The 19,217-nt window shown below is 44.6% G+C and overlaps 1 protein-coding gene across 4 annotated transcripts in view; it reads left to right on the forward strand.

The window, feature by feature from the left end:
- Positions 1-19,217, forward strand: part of PHACTR2 (phosphatase and actin regulator 2) — a 951,421-nt gene that overhangs the window by 301,937 nt on the left and 630,267 nt on the right. For 2 of the 4 annotated variants that reach the window (XM_069607613.1, XM_069607615.1), the window contains exon 1: positions 12,362-12,816. The exons of 1 other annotated variant lie outside the window; for it this stretch is intronic. In XM_069607613.1, the coding sequence (XP_069463714.1) occupies positions 12,759-12,816 (58 nt within the window). In that variant the 5' untranslated portion in view covers positions 12,362-12,758. Of the gene's footprint in view, positions 1-12,290; positions 12,817-19,217 lie in introns of those variants that run through there. One more of the 4 variants, XM_069607616.1, reaches the window with a different exon arrangement.

Genomic DNA, 19,217 nt, shown 5'->3' on the forward strand with positions numbered 1-19,217 from the left:
GTTAGGAAATGTGGGAACTCTATCCCCTTCACCCTTTTCCTACACAAACACATTCACACGACAGCCTGCTCTGTGAGAAAACAGACTAACACCCAAGCAGTATACCTGACGTGTCCAATACAATGGTCAGGCGAGGTCAGGCAATTACTGACCAACACTCACACCTGACTTCCATTAAGCTTCCCCACATGGATAAAAGGCGGAGCATGAAAGCACACTCTAAGCGAGGCAAAGCACACAAGGGAACAGCAGTTTCGAGATAGCAGCTGAATAAGGGAGGAAAGATGGTGAACTATGAGGGGTTTTCGAGTAGGGAAAAACCCTTGACCGTTCTGGAAAGAAACCGTTAAGTTCAAGAGACCCCGAAATTGGACAGCTTAATGCCAGAGAAAAGTCTGAAGAACCCTGCATTGTGTGTTGGAGGTATCTGCGCTCCTCCTAAATGACTAATCGAGTCGGGGGGAGCAGCAGCCATTGTGGTACCGTCGTTGGCTCCAAGAACAAAGTAACAACAGGGAAATCAACACAGCCAGTGAGTTGGGGTGACCGATACAAGACCGGTCTGTATTGAAGCCATGGTTGCAAGTTGCAACATTGTATACCGGGCTCTGGGATGAACATTGTGAAAACTTGTGTGTTAAAAGACGCGAGTGAAGTTGAACTTCTGATGAATGTTTGAACTTTGAAAGGATACGATATCATTGACAGAGTGGTCTGGCACCACGTGTGTGCTCAATCGAGCGGTATCTGTAAGGTATCCATGCAAGAGGTGTCAGAAGTGAAAGTCAAGAATTGTAAAGAGAAAGATGCTCGTGAATTGAAGTGGTCAAGCAAAATCCTGCGCACATTTGAAAGTCTTTGGTTTTTATATAGAAAAGGAAAGATTGGAAAATGAGATAAAATGATCTGAGCCCGATCGAAGGAGATCAAATAAGAACATTGTGTTAAAGTGGGTTTGAGCCCGGCGAAGGGGCACCCGGGTGAACAGTAAATCACCGGAGAAATTGTGCATGTGAAAATCCTGGGAGAAGTGGGCCTGAGCCAGGCGGAGGGGGACCCAGGGTGACCAGTAAATCACCCGAGGAATTGTGCATGTGAAATCCAGAGGAAAAAAAAGGAACTTTGTAGTTTGTTTGTTGCATCAGGCCCTCTGAAATAAGAGACTTTGAATGGCAAAGAGACTTTGGCACAGAAGGTCCTGATGCTGAGGTTTTGAACTGCATCCTTGTGCCATGGAAGCCAGGGTGTATGCTAAGCCTTGTCCTGTGCGGAAAATGTGGGACATATATTTCTTGAGCACTTTTCTTTTGCATAACATTGTTTCCCCCACTATTTGTCTTTATAAGTAAGGATTGCCAATAGGTTTATTGGTAACGGCCCTTTTAATTTGACAAGGCTCCACTAGACTGCATTATTATTATTTGATGGTTGTAGCTTGCTCCCATCTTTAGATTTACGATTAGATAGGCGTTTTGCCAACCCATTTGAAAATTCAATAAACACCCCTGAACTGTGATCACCTGTATCTGTCTTACTGTTTGATACCATGCTTTCTTTACATGTAGTGTCAGTAATGGGATATGATTCAATTGTCAAAATTTGAGAATCTATGCTGATAATCGTTGTACCACCAGAAGGGGAAAACAGAATTGTTGAACTCCTTAATTCTGGTTGGGTATCCACTCTTAAAGAGGCTTTGTTTTCCCAGCTTCACGTCTCAACTGGTGAACACGATTTGTTTTACAAAACCCAACCATTATTAGATACCCTTCCTTTCCCCCACTATAACATCCAACAATGGGATTGAATAATCTTAAAAATACATCCAGCACACAGCTTCATTAGACCTAGCGCTCTGAATCCACCTTTTGCCAAACCTTTTCATTGTGGTACCAGGTCAGCATCAGTCCCTGGTCCATCAGGTGTAGAAATCAACCTGTCTATGTCTATATCGCCCACTCAATCGGAATCAGACTCAGAGTAATCAAATGACTTTGAAACCCTATCAGAGGGAGTTGAGACTCTCTTTTTTCTGACTTAGAAAATACTACGGAGGGAATCCTTACCCTGCGGAAGACATGGCCGACCTGGCAGCTATGATGGCCCAGCTGGCCACCCATCAGATTCAGGCCAAAGACAGTTTTCAAGAGAATTTAACAAAATTGGTCGATTTACATGCAAGACCCCTACCACCTCAAAGGATACTACAACCGTACCAAGAGGGTGAGGACCTAGGGCATTTCTTTGTGAACTTCAAGAGATTAGCTGAGCAATTGGGATGGGAAGAAAATCAAAAAATATTTTATTTAGAACCCCTGTTGAAAGGTAAACTACAGGACCACCTACCAGCTACTTAATCTCGCCCAGGGAGCCACCTTTATATCTATAAAAGAGGGACTGCTAAAAATGGTAGGACAAACCTGTAATTTTTATTGGCAAAAATTAAGGGCCATTAGACTAAACCATGGGGAGACCCACCTTGAATTGGGAGAAAAATTTAAAAACACAGTCAGCCTCTGGATGAACAACAAAACAATGGAAGAATTGGTAGAAATTGTCGCTCTGGAACAATACACCAATTCTTTACCACCCTTTTTGCAAAAGGCTGTACCACAGCTGAACCGACCCACCCCAATCATGGCTATTGGGACTGCCCAAAACCAATTGAATGCAGCCAAATACTTCCACTGCATGCATAGAGGTGAGGACCGGAAAGATCACAAACGTATTTACTGCTCCCAACCACAGGCACTAGATAGAGGGGGAGGAGCCTCCAAATCTAAGGAATGGATACCGAAAGAAAGAATGGAAGTTAAAAGACATGACCCAAGGGGTAGAGAGGAAAGTAAAAGAGAAGAACCTAAAAGAATCAGACCATCACCTCCAATTTGCTGTTCATGTAGAGAAACTAGCCAGCTGGCTCGAAACTGTCCTAGAAATCTAAACAAAGAACCCATGGAAATAGGGTGTCTAAAAGGGGAAGAGTGGGAATAACCCGCAGAAGATATGGAAACCTTTAGCATATGTGTATGTCAGTCTTCTGCTGATTTTACGTATGAAATGGCCATAACAAATGGGAAACAAGTGAAGGCATTCATTGATTCCATAGTAAACATACCGCCATCAGTGACAATTTAGTTACAGCAACAGACCTTGACAGTGCAACCTTAGAGTTACATGGAGATATCGAGATCTACCCCAAAATACCAGTATACATTAATATGCAGAGAGAGTCGTGTCTGGTATCGTCTGCCATCTTTCTGGGGCTCCCAGAAGAAGTCCTTGTGGCAAGGGATTTCCTGATTTCTCTACTCTGTTACAGAAAATTCCAACTTCCCCGTAGGGAATTTATACCCCAAGACTATTGGCACTCTAGCTGTTACTCCCAAAGCTCTCCAGTGTGGGAGGGGATGGATACTGAACCTCCCGAGTCGTCCATTTACCAAAACCCTTCCACAGGACCTAAGGAACACCTAATTCAAACATCACCCCCTCGATGCCTGTTCATGAGAGACAAATAGAAACACCCCACCGCTGCCAGAACGGGAGAAAAGAAACCAGTGGAATATGCAAGAGTACTTGGATACAATTCCCCACTGTCCCATCCTAAGTCTTTAAATTGAAGAACGTAGGAAAGGAACAAGTATATCCACTTGCACAGAGGCAGGGCATGTGAGAAACCAGAAGGTGTCTCAGCCACTAGTCTCTAGGGATCTGTCATCCAGGTGGCCAGGACACAGCAGCTTTTGGATCCAGTTCCTGGGGTTGGACCAGTGCGGGAGGATCACCTGGGTGAGGGGTCTTCGGGGAGTGGGAGTGGGACACCGGATGGCAAGACACGGCATCTGTACATGAACACATTCACATAGACAGCTCGCTCTGAGAGAAAACAGACTAACAACCGAGCAGTATACCTGATGTGTCCCAATACAGTGGTCAGACGAGGTCAGGAGATTTCTGACCGACACTCACACCCGACTTCCATTAAGCTTCCCCGCATGAATAAAAGGTGGAGCACGAAAGCACACTCTGAGCGAGGCAAAGCACACAAGGACCAGCAGTTTCGAGGTGGCAGCTGAACGAGGAAACAGCAGTTTCGAGACAGCAGCTGAATAAAGGACGAAAGACGGCAACCTACGAGGGGTTTGCAAGGAGGGAAATTCCCCACTATTAGTATTTAGAAGTAAGGATTGACAATAGGTTTGTAAGTATAGGCCCTTTTATTTTGACAAGACTCCACTAGGACTGCGTTATTATTATTTGATGGTCGAAGCTTGCTCCTTTCTTTAGATTTAGATGTCTGTCTTACTGTTTGATACCATTGCAACATTGAGATAAATGACAAAAGTGAGGTTGTGAACGAAGAAGAAGGCAAAAGGTAACCATGTCAGATGCCAACAATACAGGATAAAGTTTGATCTGTTAACCGACATTGTTCCAACTCCCCCCGTATTTCTGTTTGCCCACTGGCCTAATACAGGTGGGTTTGCCATGTGTGCTGAATTTCACTTGGTAGTCCTAAATTGTCATATTTTGCCCCATGTCCCTACTCGTAGAAAGCAGGACTGTAAAAAGTCCAGACTTTCACCTGTGTCTCCCTGTGCACCGGCATCAATACACCAGGGCATGTACAGGAAGCAGGACAAAGGAAGAGGAGTTTATTGACACCGTCCTATGCTACCTGCCCTCAGATGTCATGTACAAGCTGGTTGTGCGTGGCTCCACCTTAGAGGAGCACATTGGGTTGCGAAGAGGAGGTAAATTATAGAATAAAGTGTGTGTTCATAGGTGTGCTCGCATGTAATGGATTGGCTGTATGTATATCCGTGTGGTTCCTGTGTATGTGTGTGCTGTGGATGCTTGTGAATGAATCATGAATGGGTGTGGAACTGGGTGCCTGTTTGGGGATGTTGAAAGGGGCACTCTTAGGCCCTGTGCCTTTCACAAAGGGAGAGAGTGATGAGGTGATTGAGGTGCCACTGCTATCAGGGGTATCAGGTAATAATATCGCCATATATATGGTCGCCGTAAATAATATCGCCGGGAAAATGTTGTGCCGATATTATTTGGGTGATGAAGAGGGTGAGGAGGGCACCACTTGAAAGTTTAGTCTTGTAGTAGTTGCTTAGATTAAGAAAATCATGAATTTACTATAAAGAACAGTCTTTTATAATGTTCTCGCCTGAAGCTGCCAATCCAAAAAACGGTCCTGTAGCACTAGGACCTAATCGAACAAAAAACTTCCAGGAAACAAAGTGACTCCACTTTGTTAGGAAAGGCGCATCACAGTTAGCCCCAGTTAGGTTGCTAATATTTAGTATGCTGTAGATTAAGTATCAAGTTTTCGATATGAAAGTAATGAAAATCAAAGAATTGTTTGATTCTTGGCAGGAATTGTTTAATTCACATTCCTGTAATATTTGCCGCCAAAGTTTGTCTTTGTAAATCACACAATGAGTTTGCATCTCAAATTGCCCATAATACTCTGGTGCCAATGCATTTCGGATAAAACCTTCATCAGGGCGGTATTATAGCAAAAAACAAATTATATAGCATGACTTATATTTCATCATTGTTAACAGTATATGTGTACACATAACAGCCATTATTTAAAGGTAATTACAAAAGCACATACCAATCTGCGAGCCACGTCCATTTGAAGAGATAATGAACATAAATAAAACAAAACGGCATCCCAATTAGTTAACTGAAGTAAATGTGCATGTTCTCTCCATCTTTAAACCATATGTGCATGTCCTACCTTGGTCATGCCGAACGCTTGGATCGTGGTGTTGTACGGTAGTACAACAAGATCTACAAGAAAGTTAAACAATAATAATGAGTCATCCTCAAGAACTTCAGTAAGTGAAGCATGTAAATCCTAATTGTTGCTGCTGTACTTACTAAGCATCGAGTCCCCGACCTCATTCCTTTCTTCATTCTCCTTTATCATCTCTTCATACTTTCGTTTCTTTGGGACCCCTTTCTTGTCACCCCGCTCAGGTGACCTGCATTCTTTATATGTTCATCCACACTCCAGGCCATGTGGCAGCAATCTCCTGATGGTGGACAGAATATCCACCGTCCTACATATTTTTAATGCTCCTTGGGATAGTACAACATAGTTCCTGGAAGGACAAGGGAACTTTTCTTTATGTTCTCACAGGCACTTTCCTCATTTTGTATTTGCTCACTAGTTTCAGTGTCTATATCAGTCATGATCTTCATACCAATAGCTTTCTTGGCTGTCTGCTGGCATTGTCCCAAGATGATCCTCATGAAACTAAATCCTAGCAATACCAACACTAGTACTGATCCAAGTAATTTGAAGGCATTTGCCAACCAAGTTGGAATCCATGAAGACAGAGATGAAAAACAGCCATCCTCTTCGATCTTGCAACTTCATCCTCCATCTTCGTATGCAGGGTTGACAACATTGTTATTGCTTCTGTCAAAGTCCCATTGTCTTCATTGTGGGCAGGTATCAATGTACAGCAAGAAGGCCCAATCTCGGTGCACACACCTCCTTCCATTGCTGTAATTATGTCCAGGACATACCTGTTCTGGAGGGCCATGAGCCTGATTGCCCTCAACTCTTCTTTGATCGAATTAAATCCTTTTATTGTTGTATTGCTAATTGTGTATCTGTTTCACCCCGTGTGGCCTGGTTGTATCCCGGTCTCACTGGTGTAATTTGGGTTAGGTCTTCCGTCTCTCGGACCTCCCAACACCCCTGATTGGCTGGTTCCCAACTCCGAGACCACCCCTGAACTGTGATTGGCCGCTCTGGCCTCCTTAGGTCATCAATGTAGGGCAGCCCCTATGGTGAAGGGCCCCAAGGCAAGGGCAGCTACAAATGAAGCAGCTCCAGATGGTGTCCACATGTGTCAGCAGGGGAAGCAGGCGGCTGTCAAACAGCAGCAACAGACAAAGCAGGTGTGATGTGGACAGGGGGTACAGCAATCACTGCACCCCACTAATCTGGCCCACCTCTCTATCTTATCTTCCCCAGCACCCATTAGCTTGTAGCCTGCATGTACCGATCTCGATTTAGCAACTGTTACCCATATAAATCCACTGAGTTGCCAATTGTGTTGCCTAGCCATTCCTCACATCTAGGAGAACTGTTGGTTGGCGATAGCTCACAATTAGATGAGCTGTACTCTAACTGCGCTAGCTACTCCAAAAGGAATTGTGAGAATTAACTTGCATCACATTTAGACAGAATTATGATTATTAGCTTGCGTCACAGCTAGACAGAACTGTGGATATTGACTTGCGTCACATCTAGACGGAATTGTGGGTGTTGGCTTGCGTCACGTCTAGACGGAACTCTAAATGTTGGCTTGCTTCACATTTAAACAGAAATGTGTGGATATTCATGCACCACATCTAGATAGAATTTTGGAGATTTGCAGACACCAGCTCGTGAAAGAATTGTGAAGATTAGAATGTGTCACATCTAGATAGTGATGCCACTAACCATCCCTGATATTATTGGGCCCAGGAAATGTGTATTCTTAAGGTGACAAATGTGGCATATATTATGGGCACAAACATCATGAACATGTGTTTGCCACTGCTGGCCTGTTCTGTGCAAGAAACATAATTTATTGTATTTTACACAGGCATTAATCAATGTCGAGATATATTGTGGGGGTAAAATAATCATGAAAATATTCCCATGTGCTGTGGGTGACCTGGGATCTTTTGGCTTTTTTTCATATGCTACTCCACAGAACCCATTGTAAATGGTGCGGTCTTGCACCTAATTTTCAACTACCGTCTGAGCTTGATCCTCGATGATTAGTTTGGGTTCACAAGCAACGCTCGTAAAGTTGACTGCTTTTGCAAAAGTCCTCATATTTTTGGGAAAAGCAAAAGGTAATAGAGAGCTGCGCTAAGGCATTTGTTCCCGGGGTGAAGTTGTTCAAAATGTACCCAGATACATCGTATAAGTGTATTTTAAGCATAGGCGTCTCTAGAGGGGGTATAGGTGGGCAGTTGTCCCCCCTATTTGTGGCTTTGCCCCCCTAATTGTTAGTCTGCCCTCTCTGGCAAATAACTCTTTCCAGGAGCCTTAAAGGTGCTCCTTCGCTCAGCCGTCATTCGCACATTTGCAGTTTCTTTTTGCTTAGTCTGAGTTCTTTCTTCTGGCCTAAAAGGGACACCTTAGAAATCAATGGGCCATGAATATCACTGGGTTGGGGGGGTTAGCGCTGTTAAAAGCAGGGTGCCTACATGCTGGGCACACTATTGTTATCAAAATGTGCATCTTACACTTGTCTAGAAAAAATAAAGGCGTTTCCAAACTGAAAAATGCTCTTACACTTACATTCACTAGTTTTCTTTTAAATGTGTTTCTTTTTTTGTCGGATTACCACACAAATACCCTGTGCTTTTTGTTTGTATTACTTTCTGTTTTATCACAGCATATATTTCTAAAGCTGTTAGATGCTTGTCAACTTGATTAATCACAAACACATGATTCTATTGTGCTGACAGCAGCTATTAGGAAATTAAACTACGGTGGGTTGATGGGTGCCAGCATTTGATTTTCACTATGGGGCAGAAATCCCCCTCCCCCACTCACCTAAAATATATTTTAAAAAAACTACCAGCAACCCATCCCCTGGCTGGATATATTTTTTGTAACACTTGATTTAAAAAAAAGGAATTGCAAAAAGTCATAAGCTTTTCAGACAGTTTTAAATATATAACACCTTAGCAAGAGTCACTCAACCTTCTGAGCTATCATGTTAGCCTTCTACCATAGGACATGTCAGTGTATCCCTTAATGTGTTCAACATTGCTGCATTAGCAACAATGCAGTTCATGTACATGACTTCAAAGTCAACATTATTTAATCTCTGGCTACACTGACCCTGTGCATAGATTTGGTGTACCCATGGCGGCTTCTCCAATAAGGGGTGAAGGACACGCTTGCACATTATGGAGGAGCCAAGGAGTCAGACCAGTGTAAATAATGAGCACTACCTCAGCTGCTTCTTTGTAACTGAGGTAGGGCTCATTTCACAGTTCTGTTCCCCAGCCTCGCATATCTAATCCAGGGGAGTTTTGCTTCCCCATCATAGCATGGCCGATTGGGGATACAAGCTGAAGTTCTGCATGTGTGTCTGTGCGATGGGAAGCACTATTGTGCCTCCTCGCACATACAAACAGAGCGGGCCATTTTGTCATCAGCACTCACTCTTTGCTTCCTGTTCATGCTGCGTGGAAGCTGGAGCACTGGGAGGGAACATCAGCACCTGGGCAGAAGGTATGTTAATTTAAGTATGTTCCCATGAATGTGAATATGCTTGTGTTGTGTGTAATGAGTGAGTGTATAATGATGGGTGAGCATGTGAAAGTGCAACTGCATGCTGCGTGTGATGGTTGTGTGAATGTGTGTGTGTGTGTGCGTGTGTGTGTTTGTACTGGGATGTGGAGCTTATTTTGGCTGGGGGGAGTTGTGCATCAGCCAAAATACCACACAGTGAGATACCAAAACAATTCCCTGTGCGATCCTTGAGTCCACAGGTATTGAGTGCTGGAGAATCAGGAACCAGGAACGCCGGAAACCCCCAACCGCTGTAAGGCAAGCAAGGGGTTAAGTACAGTGGTAAAACAGACGGTGACCAGAACGTAGCTTAGAATGCTAAAAGGGCTTACCAAGGTGGAAGGAAACCAGACGGCAACCAAACCCTGAGTTTGGGACGGACAGGGTAGGAGGCGTCCCAAGCACCTGCAGTGTGTGACTGGCAGCAGCAAGCGGTGAAGCACGCTGGGCGGCACTCTGGATGGATACACACTGGGATACCTGTGTGAGCCGTGATAACAGGCTCAAGCATAGTATTAAGTTGGGATGATCGGTAAACAGTCCAAAAAGAATTCCGAGGTCCGAAGCCAAACTAGCACAACAGAGTCCGAGGGATGATCCGAAGGAAGCCAGTAAGCAGTCCAGTATCCGATATCAACAAGAAGGCAGAACGTAATCCAAGGGCGTGACAAGAAGAAATCCGTGAAACAGTCCGTATTTCTGTACCGTGATCGTGAAGAAACAGGAATGCCAAACAGTACCGAATCAAATCAGCTGTGAAGCACTGTGCAGGCGTTTCCTCGTAGCATTTGTACGAACTGGACCAGTCAGGTGATAGCGTCACGTGATGCGCGGCCCCAAGCGTTTCCTTTCCACGTGATCCGTAGTAATAACAGTCGGCTGAGCCTTCCGGGTCACGTGATGCCGAAGTGAGTTGGGCCGAAGGCTACGCCGAACACCTGCGAGACGCAAAGGCAGTTGCCAATGGAGGAATGGACGCAGGGATCTTGGGCGCCCATATCCGATAGGCTGCCTCCATGTGCGCTGCCTATGATCACCACGTTGCTGCTGCCCTGGATGGGTAAGTGGGGGTAGGTGGGTGGAAGGTGGATCACTGGGACCTGAACAGGCATTGGCAGTGGAGCGGTGGGAGCCTACATGTGGGACATATTAGACAGCCTGCATAACAATCAGCTCCCTGTGCGAGACATTGTGTAGGGCCAGGTGGGCAAGCATGGTCTTTTATTTAATGGCCCTCTATGATGGATGCTTTGTCCTGCCAGCAACTTGCGCACACACACATAATCACATTGTGTGTGTGCAAGGTGCTGGGGGACCTAGGGGACAGGCATGGCATTTTTTTTACTGGGCATTTAGGATAAAGCAAGCATGATAAGTGCTATTATGCAGCTAGACTGGCATTTTAATGCAGTCAGTGTAGCCATTTCTTACTTTGGCATGCCTTTTTGTATTGTGCATATTTGATAAAGCAAGCATGGTAAGTGTTGTTATGTACCTAAACTGGCATTTTAATGCACCAAGTCTAGCCATTTCTTTCTGTGGGATGATATTTTGTATTGGGCTTCTTTGATAAAGTAAGCATAAGTGTTATTATGTGGCTAGAATGTCATTTTAATGCAGCCAGTTTGGACATATGTTCATACTATGGCAGGGCATTTTTAATGGTAAAGCCAACTGGAGTACGTTCTTACGTGGGGATACTGCCATATTTTGGCAGAACAAGCGTGTTTTACATGACATGATTTCTTATAGAATCATCACTGGCATTATGAGTTAAAAAGACATGAATATGTGCTTAAGTGGGGTGCAGCTAGCATGGAAATGTATGGGTGCAGCCAGCGTGAAAATGTATATTGTGGCCAAAAGCAACCTGAAATTGTCTTGGCGAAATGTTCCTCTGCACTGTTGGTGACTTGCATCTATTGGATTTTTTTCATGCTTTACCATGCAAAACCCATTGTAAACTGGCATTTTAACCAATGTATGCACCATTTTAAGCCATATTTTAAAAACATTATCTGGGTATGAAGCCCCCCAATACCTCTTAATTGGTTCGGGCTCCCTCACTACGCTCCGACAGACCAGCATATTTGGGGGAAATATGTAAACCCCCCCAATTAAAAAAATTCACTCTCTCCCACTGCGGTGTACAGCCAGAAACTGAAAATTGTGAACAATTCTACTGGGCAAAATTACATTCCTACAACCATTGCTAAAGAACCAAGGGAGCAGTTGCCTACTTTCCCCCTGTACTTGGTGCCTTTATGTGACGTGTCATCTGTTAAACAGCCTGTCCTTGACTATCATTTGAAACTGAGGTATGAGTGATAGCTATTCTGTTAAACTGACTATTTTTCCCTAGCGATCATTTAAAGCTGAGCCTGAAGTGATGTCTCTTCTGCTAAATACCACCTCAAACTACACATTATTTGAAGCTGTGCTGGGAGTGATGTTTGCTTGAAATAAAAAAAATGCAGTCTCTTGTTGACTGCAGGGGCATTTTTGCAACTGTTGAACATGAGTTCATTTTTTTATGATGTTTATTAACTTGATGCAAAACTTTTATTGCATTAAAGCTATCCTGAACATGCTTATTGACAAACAGATTGGTAAAATATAGGTATGCTTAGAAACCTCTGGGTATTAAGCGCGTTATACATAACCAATTATAATTATACTTAAACCAATTTGGCCTGTTGACCCTCATTTGTGTGCCACCACCCCTCCCCACCATGTAGTACTTTTGCCCCCTTCCCGTTCACCCCCTCCACCCCTAGTTCCAATTTCTAGTGACGCCACTAATTTTATTAAGAGTTTTTTTTCGAGAAATAAATTGGTCCCCGGCTGACAGACAAAAACAGTCAGCAAGCTAAAGTTCTCCGAACAATGGAGAGCATTTCGAGTTGCATAGTTTAGAAAAGATTGCACGTTTGTACGTCTAAGCTAAACAGTTTCCCATCCCGCCCCATGGAGAGAGGAGGCGGTGTTAGACTTTTAGAAACGTCCCCAGACAAAGCCAGTCAATCCTCCAGTGTGAAGCTTGTGCCCGCTGTACACAGAGGCCTGCAGGTCGACAGGGCAGGGAGTGAGACCAGAGGTTTCAGCCTTCCGCAGGCCCTCCCGGCCTCAGAGCGCTGCAGAGGGTGGAAACTGACAGGCAGGCATGCAGCCGCAGCCTGCGGCAGGAACTGCCTGTTGAGCTCGCCGGGGGGAGGAGGAGGAGGAGGAGGAGCAGCCGCCGCCGCCGCTCCTCCTGCGAAGCCCCGGAGTTTGAAAGCTGAAGAGAAGCAGGGGGTTCAGGGAACAGGAGCGCGTACACGGACCCCGGGAAATGGTGAAGCCGTTCGAACTGCCCGGCCCGGAGCCCCGCAGAGCCGCATCATGACCCCCGGAGTAGCCGGGAAACTTTGTGCCAGACATGGGCCAGACCTCGGTTTCCACTCTGTCCCAGCAGCCGGAGCGGCAGGAGGGAAGCGGTGAGTGGAGCCAAGCCCCCCTGTCTGTGAGCGAACGCTGTACCTCCTACCACCCCCCCCCCCCCCCCGAAAGCTCTGTGCGCCGAGGGACACCAAAAGCGGACCCCTTGGCTGTGCTTTATGTCCGGGAACATACTTTGGAGTGTAGTTACGAGGGGTCTGGTAGTGCCAACGAGGTGCAAATCACAGGAGATTCCGTGGAAGGGGGTTCCTGTCAATTCATTGCCCTTCTAGGTTTCATTTTTGAGATGTATGACTTTGGCACATCTTGTGTTTAACATGTCAATAGGGGCTCTTTTTTTCCAGGGGTTCTTGTGTGTTTGATTTTGTGTTTTATGTGTATATGGTTTGGCGTTTGCACAGAATTTTTGGCATGTGGTAAACGTGTATGTATCTGTGTTTGTGGGTCATGACCGCAATGAACCTTTATGGGTGGGGAGAGGGCGGGCTATTATGCATGGGAATGTGGAAGCCCCCTTCAAACCTAAATCTCCAATTACAGGAAGTGTGGCCCCCCCTGTGTTGATGTGGACTTCTCGCTCTGAAGTGCAGGCAGCCTCTTTTGCTCTGGTGGCTGGAACTATCGGTGCTTTCTGATGTAACCTTCTCGGTATAGTACGCCCCCACTCCTCCATGTGTTAAAACCGGCAACAACAGCATCCGGGAAGACCCAGAGTTTATGCACAATTTCCCATACTGTTGCACGAATACAGTGTGCATTTTCTTGTCTGCTTCCCATTGCTTACATTTCATTAAATTGATTGTACGTTTAGCTTTTTGTTATGGTATAGGCGTTGTGAGGTCATGCTGTTGCTGGTGACGGCCACTGGTTGTGAAACTCGCCATCTGAAGCGCTTTCAACTGGGTTCTAAGAGCAGTGACTTAACTTTTAGGCACTCCGACGCTACTACAGTGGTGACTTGACTCAGTATAAATACTGACAACCTAACGACCGGGATTGAAGCATGTCTGGGGATGCTTGCGGTCTCGTGCAGAAGGGATGTGACCTAGCAGTTCAGGCTGGACGGCCACCTTTGTGGTGGGACCAAGTCTCATGTGCATATGGTCTTTACCCTTCTGTAATGGCTTGGTAGGCGAAAAACGATGGTCTGGAGGGTTGCCGGGTGCTGTCCCCATGGTTAGATTGTCTAAACCTTTCAGCCATCACCTTTTTGGTTTTGCACCTGCTTTTGGTGATGGGGAGAAGTCTACATCGGAGATCCTTCTCTGGTGAGAGACGGGGCTCTGCAAACTGAGGAAGAACCCACACCCACCCACCCACCAAAGAGCTTTTAATGGAAAGCATCCCTTTTGTTGAAACACTAAGGCTAATTGCTCACGATAAGTGTGGTCATCCATTATTTATTTGATTGCTAAATGGATGCTTTTCCCCACCAATTACAGCGGAAGCGAGTGCCTCAATTTGCATTATCGAAGGGCGTGTTAGAAGCACATTAATATGTGGTGGGACCTGCGCCATGACACAAAATTGCGTTTTCTATGTTTTACTTTGCATTGGTTTCATACAGCATCCAATGTTTCTCCAGATGAGTGAAACATGTAGGGAGATGTATGCTGGCCAGAAGACTTTGATTGCCGTCACAGAAGTACTCTGCCTTTTTGAACCCCGCTGCCTCCCGCCTACGTGGATGATGCATTTAGGGTTGCCAGGCGGTCCGAAGTGTGTTGGATCTGCCTGTGGTGTAGTAGCAGGTATCAAAATTGCTGGGAGCTATTTAGCATCTGCTTCTAATCTTGAAAAGCCTGATTAGCTTCAGACTGAAAGCTTCCAGGAGGTACTTTTCACTCACCAGGCCACATGGCCCACATACAAACAGCTGTGTGTGTGCTTGCATGTGTGTATGAAGGCGTGTTAACACATATTTAGAAGACATTGAAAGCATAATTGGTCATATGTAATGGACAAGTTATATCTAGCATTTCATGAGTCCTCGTGTCTACACGGAATGGTGCTCTGGCAAGACCGTTTTTGACAGAGTGCAGTTCTGTCTTGTTCCAGCCCAATTCCTCCCCTGGAGGTACAGAATAACCAGATCAGCAAGGCAATGGTGACGATCAGACGCTGCATACCTTTTTTTTTTAGTTCTGGTCCCGCCCACGCACTCAGCTGCTGCAGGGCACTATGCTGACCCCTGCTGTTCACTTCCGGTCAGCAGAGCCTAGGAACTTCCACGCTTTACAAGTAAAACTGCCCTTCTCATTATGTTTCTTAACTATTTATGGTACAGAGAATTGTGAGGTGCTTGTGTGTCACTGGAGCAGCTCTAGGGTGACAGCAGGACATACACATGTCTAGGCCAACCCGTTTTTGATCCGATTCAGAGATGATTCCGGGTGTGACTGAGTGGCAGTAAGCCCACCTTTCAAAGAGAGCACAGACCACAAGGAATGGAATCCAAAAAGAGCGTGTCCGAATTTTGTTCAAGGACAAATATGGTTGGGTGGCCTGTTCCAGGGAAGGCCAGTGCACACCAATTTGTGGCAATTTAGTTTTAGATTTTCGTTCTATTGAACAAAAACGATTGTTATTGATAGTGGAAGATGCTGGCTACACGCCCGCTATAGTGATGGGGCAATACCTCCTTTTTGTAGGTTTCTTTTTGATGAAAGGTAAACGTTCAGTTTGTGCCTTAATTGAAACTGGTTGCCTCTGCTGACAATTAAATAGAAAGAGTCCCAGATGCCAGAGGCTTGATAGACTGCCTGCCTTATTGGCGTTAGTATTTCTTGTATTCACTTGTAAAGCAGTCCCCACACCGGACTCTGGAGTCTGCTCCGGATAGACTCCCCACTCAACATCTTTAGTTGTCTGGTGTTTGTGGAGAAGTTCTCTTCCAATGCTCAATGCGTTTCTAAGCATTCACGACGTCCATTTTTATAAAGGTCTACTTCACAAAGGCGTTTCTTCAATCTTTAAATATCCCTTGCAATGTTTGACATTGCTGGAATGCCTTCAGTTCTTTATGCCTTAGGCGAGCGTGGCTTAGGCTTTACACCAGGGGTAAAGTCCTAACAAAAAAAAGTGGTGGGGGGCGGGGGGGCTCATTAACATACTAGTTGAATGTTGCGTCATCCGAAATTAGCACATCAAGGGGCCCTCTGAAAAATGTGGGGGGGCTCTGTCCACCCTCGACTCGAGCCCTGCTTTACACCAACTGCTTCTAGGAGATACTTTTAATTCATAGGTCATGGTGTGCCTTTCAAGCATACATTTCTCAAATGAACTATGTATGTTTCAGAATCTGTATAAAGGGCATATCTGAGGGGCATTTGAAGCATGATGGATTGCATATAATGGACACAAAATGTAAGTTCTCTTTTTGTATGAGAGACGGATTTGGGGCGCGTTATATACTACCTCCTGCCTACCAGAAGATGTGCAAAGCCTCAGAGCTGGTTCTAGCTCGGCCAATCTTTCTCGAACGCTGCAACACAGTCGCTCCCATGTCTTCATTGGATAACCAATCCTCTTGTTGATTTTCTGGCCAGATATTGGTGCCGTTCACCTAATTCGTCAATTAATGCTTAATGTTTGAGCATTATGAACCGGATCTCTTGATAGTGCAGCATCTCCCGTTGCTGGTAAAAGTACTGTTCTATTTTCCACTTAAATCTAGTAGGGGGGGGGGTGTATGTGATTATTGCAGCTGCCGAAAATGCTGACTTTTATTTATTTTTTAAACCCCTTTGCACCACACATATATGTGGGGAGACCAATGGACATTAAAGCCATATCATCATTCATATACACTTTGTCAGCCTGCTATGTTTGTGAACATCGTCAAATCAAAATGCACATGTGCTTCCATGCATACAAGTCCAGCCGGTCATGGTTGATTGACCTCATAAATGATAATTCCCCATTACAGAACTATTTACTATTTTGTCCCGTTCGCCTCCTCTTTCCTTGCCCCATCCGCCGTCTCTCGCTACCCTACTGCTCCGCTCATTGCATTGCTTTCAAGGCTATTTTGCCTTTGGGATTTTAGCACCTAGCAGGAATTGAGTTCCTAATTTGCGTTGCACCTGTCGATTAGAATATTCAGCATACATATTTTACCAATAATCCGTAAAGATTCCTTTGACAGGTTATCAATGGAATCCCACACATCAAATAACCATTGAGTGCATGGATCACGCCCAGTACATGCTCATGGCATGAATTCAATCTTCGTTTTAGCCCAGCAGGCATCACAGTATTTGGAAACTTGCCCAAGGATTCTCGCTGTAAGGGGCAGCATTCAGTGCCCCTTCCTCGTGATAATACAAAGCTTAATTCTGGCTTCTGAAATCTCAGTTGGGAAATATTAAGATTCTTCACCATTGGATCACTTACAATGAGTAACTTCATATCTTTCATCCTCCGGTTGGGTTGATGGTGCTCGATTTTATTTTTTCATGTCAGTTTGTTTTACTTGGATTAAAAAGACCACATGAGTGTTTTTGGAGTATAGATGACGTTTTTAGTGTTGTACGTCATACATTGTTTTCATTTGATGTTCTTGCCAGAGTAATGGTGTGTGACTATTTCCTTGAATCATGATTTTATTCTAATGTAAACTGTGCATAGTTATTACCAGATATGTGCTTATAATAAAACCACCGAAAAACATGCTTTTATTTTAATAATTCCCAATTTTGTTTGTAATCATTTAGCAAAGTAGGCTGCGTTGTCAGATTGTAGTTAGGCAAGCTAGTTCTGGTTTCTTTTCCAGGTATATGTTTCAGACGTTTCTGATCCTTTTTATTTTTTACTTTTTTGGTACTTTTGTCCAGTATAAACTCTTCAATAACGCATATTTGCCACCTGTTGTTGTGTTCCGATAGTTGATTTCCCAATGGAAAATGTTTCTGTTTACAGGTGGTACGTTACTAACCCTGCTAGTTGCTTCTTGAGAGTATATTAAGACGAACTATAACCAAACGTTGTCTTTTACTCTGTTCTGTTGAAAGCCTTTTTCATCACACAGTCCAAATAAAAAACGATTAATCATCATAAGTAGGACTGTTTGTGCTATCCAAACTGTTGATTACTCTCCACCAACTTCAAAGGTCTTTGAAGGAAACCTGAAAGTCTGCTTAAAAACAGGCCTATGTTGGAAAATGGAAAATAAAACATTTTACAACAAATGCATAATGACGCTGTCGATTTATTTCATGTATAATAAAGATAGTGGATAAAAAAGGTACTATCGTTTGATCATCTTTTTACATTGCAAATGAATTGCATGGAATGCCCAATACTAACGTGAGTAAACCAGCTTGCGGTGTTCTTAGTGAGTTCATTTTGTGGATATCGAGTGTGAGAAGTGCATCAACAGCAGGTTCCTTCCACCATTCATGAATGAAAGCATTTTTCTGAATTGAAGGGGGAGATATTCAATTGTGTAGATGGGCCTTAGTGGTCAACCAGTTACTCACCCAATGTCTTTGCCGAAGATAAACAAAAACTGGAGAGTCAATATTAGGAAAACGGGAGGGACTAGCTGTCCCCTGATGGCGGAATTCTGCATGAAGTGCAAGGTGAGTGGCTAATAATAGTTCACTCCCTTCCAGCGACAGTCCCTGTATCTTGGAGCACATGTTCTTTGCATTCTCCTGGATGTCCCCAAACATGTAGTTCTCAAAATGCGCGTTTGATTATTGCCCCACATAGAGTGCAGTAGCTGGAGCCAGACTCTATTGCTTTGTCATTGATGGCTCTTATTGGGGGGCTGGTTCGTGGTGAGGAGCAGGGCCATTAATTGTGTTTCTGGTGCTGGGTCTAGCGGAAGAAGCAGGTTTTTATGGTAGCTGCCACCGGTTAGTGTGCAGTTGTGGCAGTGCAAGCTTGCAGACTTCCCTTCAGTCCAGCTGCAGGTTCCACTTGGCCAATATACACAGTCATGTGGTTGTGCTGCACAGGGCTGTCGCAAGGTGTGATGAGGCCCGGGGGAAAGACATTGGTGGGCCAGAGGCAGAGGTGCTGAAAACAGGAGACGTGAAAAATCTCCCTTTGAGTTTGTGTGGAGGCGCCCAAATATGGTTTATTGTTACAACTGCACAAAAACAACAGCAAAGTTTGGTTTCTCTACTGAAGAAAGGTTTATTCCAAACTAACCTTTGTATCAGATGCATATAGGATAGTATGATCGCATGCAGTGCGTGACACCAGCATTAAGGAGCAGCCTAGCCCGCACATCACACACAGTGACAGGTGATGTACAGTAACTGTCCATGAATGTTAAAAGCAAACTGTATTACTGGCCTACATTTAGTGCAGTCCATTTTACCCACGTAATAACACTGTTGTTTCCTTTACCCATGATGCGTGGTTCTGTGCACGAAGGGTAAAGCATCAAATAATGGCATGCCCCCAGCATCCCCCATCCCTAAATTTA

This window comes from Ambystoma mexicanum, chromosome 4q (genome assembly GCF_040938575.1).
Source record: "Ambystoma mexicanum isolate Mex_15411 chromosome 4q, UKY_AmexF1_1, whole genome shotgun sequence".
In the NCBI taxonomy this organism is placed as follows: domain Eukaryota; kingdom Metazoa; phylum Chordata; class Amphibia; order Caudata; family Ambystomatidae; genus Ambystoma; species Ambystoma mexicanum.